The sequence below is a fragment of the Panthera uncia genome, assembly GCF_023721935.1.
Source record: "Panthera uncia isolate 11264 chromosome E2 unlocalized genomic scaffold, Puncia_PCG_1.0 HiC_scaffold_20, whole genome shotgun sequence".
Classification (NCBI taxonomy): Eukaryota; Metazoa; Chordata; class Mammalia; order Carnivora; family Felidae; genus Panthera; species Panthera uncia.
In genome coordinates this window covers 2,583,852-2,597,802 of record NW_026057589.1, presented here as the reverse complement: position 1 = coordinate 2,597,802, position 13,951 = coordinate 2,583,852, and the positions used below count along the sequence as shown (strand labels likewise).

Genomic DNA, 13,951 nt, shown 5'->3' with positions numbered 1-13,951 from the left:
GTACATTTACATATATCTTTGTGAGGATGTCATATATCTCTGTACGTATAAAGGAAGACGTTGGATTTTTATTTTTCATGTAATAATATCAAATTTAAATTCTTATATAACAGTTAATAACCTTTTACATATAATATTGGTAAGTCTCAGGGAGTTTTAGTGATTTACCCAAGATCACTACATTACATTGTTGGTAATCTCATATCAAAATAAATTCTCATCTGTATAACCCCAGAACTCATTTTCTAATACCTATAGTCCTGTGCTTTCCATTACAAAGAACTGGGAGATTTGGGGGAGGGGACAAGCTTCAATTTCTTCATAAAAACATGTCACATTATCTTTGTTTGTATTTTTTGCCAAATTTTATAAGCACATTATAATATAGAATAATCATTTCATATATTATTTTTAAAATTTGAGAATTGTTATAAATGTTTTATGTTGCTATGGAATTATAGAACATAATTTTAAAACATCCGCTTAACTTTGTATATGTTTGATTTCTATAACCTTCACCACTAATTTAATATTTCCCTACTGTTGCATATTTAAATTGCTTGACAGTTTTCAAAATATCATGTAAAAAAGTGAACATCTTACTCTAAACATTTGAGATATCTGGAGAAAGGAAAATTTATAATTTCCTTGAAATAAATTCTTAGTTTTAAAAATACCAGATGAGAGTATATAAATAAGCTTTTGATTCCTGATACATTTAACTCATTAGCTTCACAATTATGTTTTGATATTTTACAAAAGCACCAGAAATATATGAGAAATATAGTTTCTCTAAATCCAGACCGTTGTATCTATCTGCCTGTCCATCTATTATCTATTATCTATCTTTACATCTACCTATCTATCATCCATCTATCTAACATTACCTTTCTAGCTAATACATAAGTTGTAGTCAAAGGGAAAATGAACCCTATCGAGTTCATTTAAAAAAATTTTTTTATGTTTATTTTTGAGAGAGAGACAGCATGAGTGGGGGAGGGACAGAGAGAGAGGGAGACACAGAATCCAAAGCAGTCTCCAGGCTCTGAGCTGTCAGCACAGAGCCCGACATGGGACTTGAACTCACAAACAGCGAGATCATGACCTGAGCTGAAGCTGGACACTTAACCGACTGAGCTACCCACGTGCCCCCTTATAGAGTTCATTTTTGAACACTATGGAAGCTAAAGAGTTTTCTAATGATTTGTTTTCTCCTTTGTGGTATATCTGTGCAAGTTTGACATTATTGCACTTATTATATTGTAGCTATAATTCAGTGATAAGGTGGATATATATCTGGTTGTATATCCTTTACCCCTCATACATGGCAGCATAGAGTACAAATCACATGGCAGAACAGAAAGTTGTGGGTACAATATATGGTCCCCAAAAGGAACTTTTCCCTGGTGGATTTGTACCACTTAATCTCATAAATGAGAGATTTTTTGTTCCACAGATAGTAAAATGATAATTGCACATTGAATTGGCAAGAGTTTTGGGAATAACAAAGCTAGTGGTTTCATAACCAGGATAATGTGTTCAACAAGTCTTATTCAAAAGAGGAGTCTAGCACAGCATTTTATATCAACTGCAATCTTTGTACAGCACAATCTGGGAAACCCGCAAAGAGTGAATTACAGTAATCAGGCTTCAGAATGACAAAGGAGTTAATCAGCATCTCCTTGCCTTTCTCGTGAAGCCTCTCAATCTGGTGATATCACAGAAATTATAAAAAGAAGTCTTCGTGACGGATACAAAATGCTTCTCAAATGATAACATTAAAGACAATGGGAAACACACACACACACACAGACACACACACACGTTTTAAATTTTTGAGATGACTGACACTAGATTCTAATCAGAAATACTCCCTGGATAATGAGACAGAAGGAACAGCTGTTTAGCACTTAGGACGAACTTAAGGCCAACCTAGGACTTAAATTTTTAAACTACTGCAACAGGGAAATCTCCATATGATTGAATAAGGTTAAGATAAAAATATTGTCTTTTAAATATAGGAAAATCTATTCACAGTAGGGTAATATATACCAGTTGCAGGGCAAGGTGACTCCCCCTCTCCCTTCTTAATTCTGTTACCAGGGTTCACCTCCCATCCCAAACCTTCCCACCCAGCTCTCCAGTGTCAGATTCAAAACCTCCAATGAATTAAATTCATGGAGAATAGATTGTTCTCATTAATTCTCATGAATTTTCTGATTAGATTAGATTTTCAAAATGAAGTTTGAGGGAAATTCTTCTAAAATGTGATGATTCATGTTCCTTTTTCTGAATTTATTTCATAGTTAATGCTATTGAGACTCCAGCAGGACAGGCTCATTCTCCTTAACACCAATTTGTGTATGTGTGTTTTTTCTTCTCAAAATCTTAGAGCTTCTTATTTTCAAGAAAAAGAAAAGGTTTCTCCCAAGGATGTTCCATGATTTATCCTAGAGTAACTAGGTAAAGGGTTTAAGTATAAATACTAGAACCGTTACTGAGTTGGAAATTTACAAAAGCCAAAGAAATAAGATTTTTTTTTTTTAGTTTTATTTATTTTCAGAGGGATACAGCACAAGCAAGGGAGAGGAGCAGAAGGAGAGAGAGAGAAAATCCCAAGCAGGCTCCAGAGTCAGCATGGAGCCTGACATGGGGCTCGATCCTATGACCCTGGGATAATGACCTGAGTTGAATCAAGAGCCAGACACTGAGCCACCCAAGCACCCCAAAAGATGTAATGTTTTTAATTGTATCAGCTGCAAGTCAATCCTGGTATTACCATATTTAATTAAGTTGATTTTCTTTTTCTTTGTGAGACTATTTATCAAATGCCTACGTCCATGAGTTTCACTACCCCAGAAGAAAGCATTTTGTGATACTGCTTGCCATAAAATTGAAAACTCTGATTTGTTGTCAGACTGATATTATGGAAGTTTAAGTATAATATTTAATCTTCTGAACACTGCTGGACATCAAAAATGTGTGACTATGAACATGTAGAAAGACATGAGCACTAATTTTGCTTGACTACTTTGGTGAAAAAGGAGGGACACAATTCTTGTCTTTGGGAATGGGAAGTTATTTGAAATTAACACCATCAAAGGTGTTTTAAATTGGTTTATTTCAGCAGAAAGGATGTAGGAATCTCTTGTATGTTGTTTGAAAATCAAAGTTGAAACTGGATAAAAATGCCATTTAACTGAGGCTTTCGGTAACTTTTTAGTATCATAGGTCAAAATTTTTGACTTCTTAAATCTGAGAGGAAAAAGAACTTACTATATTTTCTGCTCTTTGCAAGGTGGTTATTTGATAACAAACAATACTTTTTAAAATAAAGAAGTTATCTCTTTGTCGATAAAAGAAAAAGCCTGAAGTGTGGGAGAACATGTGAACCAAAGGATATAATTTAGAGGAGAAATAGAGGGAACTTTTAACGCAACTTTAAGCTTCTATTTTAGGAGTTTATCAATATCTTACAACATCTACGTAGGTGACATGATCTCCCTTTTGAATAAGAATTTTAAAAAAGTGACAAGTGTAGAGATGCCCCAACTCAAGGAGAAAAATGGGAGGGTTGAGGTCACTTGGGGTTTTTCCTAGCCTGCCTTTTTGGCCACCAGGTAGCAGGAAAAATGCTCCAGAAATTCTTTCTTGAATTTTCTAATGAGTCATTGTTAATTATGAGTTTGAGACTAGCGGCAGCTCAGAAAACAAGAGCTATTCATTATACAGTTTTGCACTGAAGTCCATGAAGTGTGCTGCATGCCCTAGAAAACTTGTGGAGACTCCTTGCTTGTCTTAGAAATTAGAAAACCCACTCCAAGTATTGTCTAAGAAAAGAGAAAGTGTGAAGACGTCCAGGTACAGCTTTCTGGCTGGGTCATCTTGAGCAACTCACTTAACTGAATAGCTCTTATTCGCTTTTTACTGATGGGGAAACAAAGAGCCTGCCCTGCCGTCTCAAAGAATAGCCCTTTGGACAGCAATGTGTTCTTATATTGAAGTACTCTTTGAACTGTAGATGTGTGTTTAACAATGATGTGCTGGAAACATCTTTGACACCTGGGTAATGAACCAGTATGCTGACCATATTTTATAGGGTCTTGGCAGGAATGGGGTAATTGAGGAGAGTTTAATAAGTAACTATTGACAAAACCTTGGCCAGGTTAAGAGAGACCATCACAGGATAACAAAGCACCTCAAGCCTAGCAGCAGAAGAGCGATCATTACCCCTAGACCCAAGAGAACAAGGGATTGGGGCATCTGTTGGATACTAGAGTTTTGTTCTAGTAATACCTGAAAAGACTAACCATAGAGTGGGCCAAACATGTGACTGGGATATTTGGGGAGTCTGGAACTTCACCCTGCTACATCCTCGCAATCTCCTTGGGTAATGTGTGTTGGTTGAATCTAATGCAGAGTCAGAAAGTAAGGAAGTTCGTTGAAGCAATCCATAAAGGTCACTGTCCCATGCCAAGAATAGGTAGGAAATGCTGGAAAGTGGATCTGGAGGGGCAATTGGAGAATGTTCAGCATTCTAACCACCATCCAAAGAGGCATTTAAATAAATTTTGGTTGGGAAGGAAAACGGGGAAAGGGAGTAGCATAGTTGGATAACTAGTGTGTGTGAAGAACTTTACATGAATTATCTCACATAATCTTAGTATAACCACAATGGAAGGCTGATTTATTTTCACCATTTGACAGGGCAAGATACTGAATCCTGATGAGTTTAATAATTTGTTCATGGTAATAAAAGTAGTTAAGTGTGAGAATAACTTAAGAAACCAAACTTGCTTGACTTCAATATGAAGGAGCATCTGTAAAGGGACTCCAGCTTCTCAGTAGATAAGCCTATAAGGTAGTGTGAGGCTGCTTGCTTTTATAGAGGAAGGCATAAACATAGGTGGAGACCCATAGAGCTCTTTTTGTCCCATTTAAGCAAGGCTCTCATCATGATGCTTCACATATATTTTGATATAACTCATACACATTAGCCCAGGTATGCTATTTTTAACTGAGCCTCAATATTATTTTAATTCCGAATGTCTGAGAGATATTACAGTCTTTTTTTTTTATTTACACTCTCATGATGTATTTTAAAAAATGATGAGAATAATATATACCAAACTTCTCTGACTCTGAGGAAATTATCAAAATTATTCCACTGAAGTAACCTGAAAGGACTCTTGCATAGACTTCAACCTATCCACTTCTTTGGGGGAAAAAAATGATGCCTTCCTTGGGTAATTATATCAGTTACCTCCGATTATTAGATGTTATATATTAAATTCCAAAGTCCAAAGGATGGCTTTAATTTATGATGAACTTAGAATGTGATGGCACCTAAACTTGACACACACTTGTGTAAATATCATGGGAGTAAAACAATTTTCTAATGGTTCCTACTGGAATTGGGCCCATAATGAAAGTATTCTGTGTTATGAAATATATATCCATACCATAGCACAATAGCCATATTGGCATCCCATCATGCTAATGATGAAGCTTTATTTGTTATTGTTGTTGCCTTAGCTCACAAGTTATATTTTGATACGATCAAATCTTGAAACAAGCCATTATATTGAAAAATATTATGTTACTATCAATATTTCCAAATAAGCAATATTTCCAAATAATTACCTTAGAAATACAGGGGAAATTCTCTTTAATCCAGAAAGTTTTATTTTACTTGGGCCAGAGACATAACTCACACTTACTCAACAAGAATGTTTTGGGCTAGTCACAATAATTTTTATTATGGGCTTTTACCAATATGGTAGGGGGGCGTATTTTTTGACACAGAATTAAATAAAACTGCATAACACAGAAAAAATATAGTGTCACCAGTGTAAAGGATCTCATTGTTCTTTGAAATGGGAAAAACTGGAAATAACTGGAATATCCACTGATAATATGTTCATAAATGAACAATCATGCAGTTAAAAGAAGTAATGAGTTGGACCTCTAGATGCTAGTGAGCAAACAAAAGACATCTCAAAGATATCTATTCTGTGATAAAAGAAAGTCCCAAAACAGTGCCTGTATCATGACCACATTTGTGGTTAAATGTTTATATGCATATACACATTTGTATGCATATACATATAATGGCTTTGAAATTGTACACATCAAAATGTTAGCAATATTTATCTATAAAAAGAGGTATGAGAGTAAGGAGAGGGCTAAATAAAGATTTTCAAAATAACTTCAGAAGCATCTACCCAAATTTTGTATCTTTAACAAGAATATTAAATTACTGGTGAAACACATACAGAAGCAGATGGATGAAACCCTGAAAATATATCACAAAGGGAAAAGCTAACATTTTAGCACTGACGATGTTCTGTTATTTTGTATGATCTTATGTTTTACCTCCTTTCTCTTTTCTTTTTAATTTTTTTCTAAATTTTGTATTACTTTTACAATGGAGAAAATGTAGCTAACTAATTAAAATATAAATGTTGAATAGTACCTTTGGATTTAGACACTCGCCTACATTAATTCTGATTGGTGTTTTATTCATCTGAGTTGATTCTAATAATGCATTTATTTCTTTCATCTCTCTGATGTATTTGTGAGCTTCAGAATAATTTATCTTTGACCTCAGAGCCTTCAAGCTATTTATGTATTTACTCCTCTCGTAGGGGAACTGGAGTCTGATAAATTGTAAGATTCTTTCACTTCCAGGGTTTTCCTGGGTAGATGAGGCCATGTTTTGATTTATACTTTAATTTGGTAGGCAACAGTATGCCATTCAGTTTACTTTCTAATGTATATTTTTGCAAGTTCTCTTTTTTATACACTATAAAATGTATTTTTGCAAGTTAGCCACTAATGTCTGTGACTGAAATCTTTCAGTGTTGGCATCAATGATGCACACCAGTTAAAAGGCAAAAGAAAACAGAAGATTATCTGAGTGGGGACTTGATGTAGGTGTGTGTGTGTGTGTGTGTGTGTGTGTGTGTGTGTGTGTGTGAGAGAGAGAGAGAGAGAGAGAGAGAGAGAGAGAGAGATGCACACATTCATTTTGAATGAGCTGTCTTCCTGAAAGTCATTCTCCCATTTTTCCCCCTCAGCAATTATAAAAACTGCCCTTCCCAACATGGACAGAGAAGCCAAGGAGGAATACCTGGTTGTTATTCAAGCCAAAGATATGGGTGGACACTCTGGTGGCCTGTCTGGGACCACAACACTTACAGTGACCCTTACCGACGTAAATGACAATCCTCCGAAATTTGCCCAAAGTAAGTTTGTTCCCTACACTGGGTGAATATCTAATTACAATGTTTTCGTATTAATTTATTTTCTAATTTTTAGCAATATCCAAAAACCTGACAGCAATCATTGAATGTTTATTATATGTAAGGTATGCCAATGTGTGTGTGTCTGTGTGTATACACACACATATACACATACACACACACATAGATATGAAACAACCAACTCTCCTGTCATTTTGGTAATAAATATATTCTCATTTTACAGATTTTAAAGAAGCTGAGAAAATTTCCAAATATTTAGGGTATAGTAAATAGTGTAGCTAAGAGTTAGAACCAGTCAGTTACAGAACATCTGACTGCAAGACGTGTGCTTAGTTCTCCATTCCCTGGTACCTCCCTTTGTGAACTTGAGAGAGTAATTACAATGCACCTCAGATAGTGCTCTATCAATAGTCCCACTTTGTTGTATAAGAGGAACCGCATCTGTAGTGCCTTAGGAGGGGAAAGCAGATAGGCCGTGTACGGTATACTGGCCACAAAAATAAACACTCTTTCCTGTGACTTCCTGTGGCTCCTTCAGCCATCAGTGACCACTGACCCTACTCATCCTTACTAAAGCCAGGCTCTGCCTCAGAAGCATCTCAACAAAATTCGAGGCAGCCACCATCCATGAATCAGGGAGACAATCATTGTTTTCCAATTTTATGTACGCTCACAGAATCGTTTCTTTTTTTTTTTCTTTTGTTTTTAAATTTTTAATTTATTTTGAGAGAGAGAGATTGAGCATGAGCAGGGGAAGGGCAGAGAGAGGGGAAGAGAGGGAATCCCAAGCAGGCTCCATGCTGCCTGATGCAATGTGGGGCTGGGTGTCATGAAGCTGTGAGATCATGACCTGAGCCAAAATCAAGAGTCGGATGCTTAAGCAACTGAATCACCCAGGTGCTCCACAGAACCATTTTCTTGTGAGCACTTATCCAAATACTCTGACAAACTGCATTGTGAAGACCTTTTGATGTGGAGACTCTTGAGTTGAGACATGAGTGATGACTAGGAATTAGCTGGAACAAGATGAAACTAGGGAAGTGGGGGTGTGGTCATGGCAATGGGAGGAAGAGGATATCCCAAAGTCCTGTGAAAGAAGGGTATATGGCCCTGGGTGAGAATTAAAAGAATCTTATAATAGGGGCCCCAGGATAGCTCAGTCGGTTGAGCATCTGACTCTTGATTTTTGTTCAAGTCATTATCTCATGGTTCATGAGATCGAGCTCTGTGAAGGGGTCTATACTAACAGTGAAGAGCCTGCTTGGGATTCTCTCTCTCCCTCTCTCTCTGCCCCTCCCCACTGTCTTTCACAGTAAATAAATAACCTTGCAATAATCCTACTACAATTGGAACACAGAGTCTAAAGAGTTAGGTTAGGCAAGAGTTAGCCATAGTTGGATTTGGAGGCCATTCTGAGTATCATGATCTTTATTCTAAGATCGCTGGGAAGCCATTAAAAGGTTTTACATTATAGGTAAAGTAATAGAATTGGAATCCAGGGAAATAAGAGAAAATGAAATCTGGCCTCCTTCCAATGTGTTCTCCACACTGCAGCCACTTGAAGGGTGTGCATAAGCATTCATGTAAAAAGTGATGGCAGAGCTAGCAAGCCAGGGTGGTCTCTGTGGAACTGGAGAAAGGTGTATAGGTGTGACAGATACTAAAGAGGTAATGATAACAAAACTTTAAGGATATGTTGTATTCTCAGTTGAAGAAGTGAGTTTTCACATTTTTGCAATGAGGGATTACATGCATGCTGGTGCTATTTGCTATGGTAGGGAATACCATAGGAGAACCTGTTGTGGTTTTTTTTTTAGGAGAATTTTTTTAAAGTTTATTTATTTATTTTTTAAAAAAGAGAGAGAGAGAGAGAGAGAGAGAGAGAGAGAGAGAGAGAACGTGAGCAAGCATGAGCAGGGGAGGGGCAGAGACAGAAGGAGAAAGAGAGAGAATCCCAAGCAGGCTCCGCACTGTCAGCCTCTAGAGCCTGATGTGGAGGTCAGTCTCACAAACTGTGAGATCATGACCTGAACCACAACCAGGAGTTGGATGCTCAATCAGCTGAGCCAACCAGATGCCACTGAACGGAGAGAAGAGCAGGGAGAGGGATGAAGAGGGAGGTAGGGGGAGAGGGAGAGAGACAGATGGAGGGGGTGTTGAAAATGATACATTTAAGGTATTTTTGAGAATTTACCTGCAGAAAAAAAATCAAAGGTAAAAAGAACAGAAAGGATGAATTTTCATTAGGAATTTCAGCATTTTCACTTCTGGCTATGCATAAATCTGATAACACTGCAACCCTTTTTAACCAAATTATTGAAATGGAGAATACCATCTCTCCTATCCTTTCCCCAGCTCTCTTCTTTCCTTTTCAGTTGCCATTATAGTTAAGGATCTAATATGCAACTCTTCTTTCTCAGAAAATGATTGTTTCAATTCAGCAGTGGCAGGTGAGTTTCAGAAGTGTTCCCTTTCTTAGGAGTAATAACTATTAAGTATGATCACACTAATAGAGATGAGTGAGCAGAATAGGAATGGATAAATGTTCCATTTGCTTGGCTTCCCAAAGCTCCCTGATGTAGGACTAGCAGCAAGGTGAAGCCCCTTGCTGGCTTATTGCCTTAACAAGCATACCTAGAGGGATCATCTCAAACCTTAACTGGAATATAAAGTTTGAAGGAAATGGAATCATTACACTAATTATGAGAGAATTGGGAGGCTTGTATTGGATGTGTGGATTTTCAGTGCCTACCTTATGGCAAAACTATTTGGAAAACATTTTTGTTCCCCAGTCCCATAATTTCATGATTCGAGGAGACATTTTTATTTCATCATTAAATAAAAGTGTGCTAGTACTAGAAGAAAACCTTACTCATCATAGGAAATAATCTTGTTAGATTGCGTAGAATGAGCCTAGTTTATCCAAGGGACTCAGTGATTGAGTTCCAACTAGAATTGGGTAATGTTCTCTAGATTTAATTTTTCCTTTTGTTTTATAGCTCATCGAATATTTATTTATTCCCTTGTTTTGGTTCCAGCGGGAGTAAAACTTCCTGATTGCCTTGACTTTGGGTTCCCCACAAACAGGCATTGAGACAGGAATTTGATTAGAAGTAGTTTATCTTGGAGATGATCCCAAGAAACGTCAGTGGGGAAGTGAGGATGTGTGCGAGAGAAGGATAGAGAGCCAATAATGTGCATTATCAAGCCGGCTACGACTGTGGAGGAACTGGAGCTTTATCCCATCGGGGAAACTCTGCAACACTGTAAATAGACAAAAGAAAAGAAATAGCTCAAGGTTACCCTACCAGAAAGGGGAGGAGCCTGGGATTCTGTATCCTAAGTTGTGTGAGTCTTTGAGGACTGCTTCTCAGAGGGCATTAATTTTCTGGTAGTTAAGGCCTGACAGGCAGTGGGCAAAATGAGTTCTGAAGGCCAGAAAAAAAGCCTCAGGCAAGAAATGCGGGAGTTGGCAGTTAGATGTGGGGCCGGTGTGTACTGAAGTGGTAATGGCCAGGGGTTATGGTCTCTTCACTCTACCAATGAAATGAGTGACACCAATACAACAGCTAAAGTGATTTGAGTAAAAATGGGACTGATACCACTAATCAGACACATTTTACTGGCCCCACAGGAGAATGAACATACACTATGATTGTATTTTGCCTAGAGAGTCTTGGAAGTAGGATTTCTGGTCTTCAGAGCAATGAGGACTTTAGTAACAGGAGGACTGTTTCATGTGTCTGAACAGCTTGCTGCAGGGCACAGCAGAAGTTTAGTAATTGGATGTTATCAAAAATGGTCTACAGGTCTGTAAATATAAAGGTAACTTCAAAAGTGACTTTCAGTGTGTTACACATTACATCTTTCTGTGCTGAAATTAGCGTAATATTTTATGTTGGGCAACAATGAATATCCCCATGGGCAGCCGGTGTGATTTTACAGCAAATTGGAAAGAACATTCACATAGACTCCTTCATATCCCGATGTAAATTTGCTCCAAATATATGCTTGGTAAACATACAGTTGAATAAGTTTTATATCTCAGAAGAGTCTCCAAGAGGGATCACTTCTTCTTCTGGGAACTCTTTGACTCATTTAAAAGATTGTACATTTCGCAGCAAAATGGATATTTTTCTCTTTTCCATCACTGTCCTGTTAATATCTGTAGGTGTGCTCGGAACAAAGAAAGTACCCAATAAATATTTGCTGAATAGGTCAGTAAATGAATGGAAGTTGTGCAGTGCTCAGTGTCTTGTTTTGTTTTGTTTTTTCCTAAGGTCTGTATCACTTCTCAGTACCAGAAGATGTGGTTCTTGGCACTGCGATAGGAAGGGTAAAGGCCAACGATCAAGATATTGGTGAAAATGCACAGTCATCCTACGACATCATTGATGGAGATGGAACAGCGCTCTTTGAGATCACTTCTGATGCCCAGGCCCAGGATGGCATTATAAGGCTGAGAAAGGTAAGCTAAGGAAGATTTTGTTCATCTTCCAAAGACGTCTTTGAAACTTGAGTTTTGAAGTTGACAGGGGTTGAGCGGACTTCCTGACATAATCTTAGGATTGGTAAAGGTTTAGCTTCTTCAGCTGTGAAAAAGCAGAGTCCTTTTTGCACCTCATAACCTTGGCCCCAGTTTCCCTTTCAGCTAACTGGGGGGCAACCATTTATCATGGTGTTGGTAGCATCCCATCCTACCCATTATTTCCCTTCATCTATGCCTCAGTGTTCTTCCCTAAGCTAAAGGAATTGGCTCACTTCCTTTGCAGAGCACCCTCGTCACAAAGGGAAGTCAACACTCAAAAGATCACCCTCAAGCAATGAAGGACATAGATTGGTAGACAGTTCTTATTCATTGAAGACATTATTCTGAAGCATATTGTCTATGGTTCTTAAGAGGATTCCCAGTAGGAAAAAGATTCAGATGCCCAGAGAGGTGGCAAGTTCAGTGGCCTTTAATCCTTCCCTATAGAACTCTCCCCATTTCCACACTCCTGCTTCCTGGAATATCTGCACAAAATATATTGAAGATTCCCAAGTTTTTATTGCAGGCTCTACTTTCAGAGAAACTCCAGGACAGACAAAACAGTCAGCCTGAGTTGTTCTGGTCAGCTCTAGCACTAGAAGGGCAGGGCCAACCCTCCTACCATTGGTTACTCCAAACCATGCATCAAAGGTCCAAGCATTATGGTAAACGAAGCTCCTCTTGGCCTTGCTTCCGGGTATGGGGCTACCATGAGAGAAAGAAACATCTAGATGAGTAGTACAGATAATGTATGGCTATTGTATCTGCATTTGCCAGCAGCCATTTCTTTTGTGATAGATGTGAAAAATTCTGTACAGTAGCTTCTGAATTTATTTATCATCATGACACCTACATTCATAAAAAAAATATGTAGAATGCATTTCATTATCTTATGGGCATGGACCTTTGCAAGGGAAAATATCCTTTTATCCTCATCATGAGTATTTTTTTCAATACTGTTTTTCGAATCTTTTTCACAAAACAGTACAAATTAATTTTAATTAGATGTGTGTGTTCATGAATAAGAATATAAATGGCAGAGCACACTGTTGGGACCCTGTCTTGATCAGCATTATATTCATGTGACTGCAAGCTTACTCTCTAATTCTCTCCATCATGTTACACAAGAACGTGATTCCAACGGCCATGCTCTAAAAATCCCGCCTTGGAGAGATAGTAAGATTATGAGCCTGGAGTTTCATGGACATACTTTTTATACAAAATCAGTGAATTTTTTAAAATTAATTTCAAGCGAGAGGAAAAAAAAAAAAAGCTGCATTTATTTTAACTCTGTTCGGAACACTAGCTTTCTACCTGGCTTGAGTTTAGGTTAAGAGTTGGAAAGTATTTAAAAACTCATGTTTAAAATAGAATACAGTAAAATTATGCTTGAGTCAATTATTGAATAACCCAGAGCCACATTTTCTTTAGCTAATGATTCCTAATGTCATTTTTATTGTTATTATTAACTGCCATCCTCTGCTACCATAAGGTGCTTTTATAAACTGAAGCAGTTAGCCATGTGTTATAGTTTTATTCACTGTTATTCATAAACGTGGAACTATATACTACATGTTTTGACACTGAGAAACCCATGTATTTTCATGTAGAGAGCAATATGTAGGGTGTCATATTTCTACAATTCGTGGGTCTCCTGTTTGATAAGATCCTAAGGACACTAGGGATGTGTTTGGATACATTGTCATTATGTTGAACTAAGAAATAAACAGAACATAATCTGCTACACTTAACAGTGTGAGGAATTTGAAATTGCAAAATAGTTACAGTAGGGGTGATTGGCAAATTTTTGCAAATGCTGATGTTGAATCGTCTATTCGTGGCTACGTGTGCCTAGGAATTTCAGAATAGACAGGGAAGTGACTACATGCCTTTTTACTAGGAAATATTTCCCCCAAAAGCCGAGTCCCATTAGAACTGATATGCCTTTTTACTAGAAAATATTTCCCCCAAAAGCCGAGTCCCATTAGAACTGAATTCAAGTAGAAAGATCAACCCCAATTCTGAAATAAAGATACATATTTAAGCTTATACAGGAGTTCTGAAAGAGTTCCCTAATGCCAGCTTGTCTTCTGGTTTATTTTTTTAAAAATCTGCATTGCAGATTGTGAAGAATTGCACCTCACACCTAAATTGTCTC

General features: G+C 37.5%; 1 protein-coding gene across 1 annotated transcript in view; it reads left to right on the top strand.

Moving 5' to 3' along the window:
- CDH8 (cadherin 8) overlaps positions 1–13,951 on the top strand; it is a 358,755-nt gene that overhangs the window by 183,115 nt on the left and 161,689 nt on the right. The window contains exons 5-6 of the mRNA XM_049622651.1: positions 7,080–7,247; positions 11,546–11,733. Of these exons, the coding sequence (XP_049478608.1) occupies positions 7,080–7,247; positions 11,546–11,733 (356 nt within the window). The remainder of the gene's footprint in view (positions 1–7,079; positions 7,248–11,545; positions 11,734–13,951) is intronic.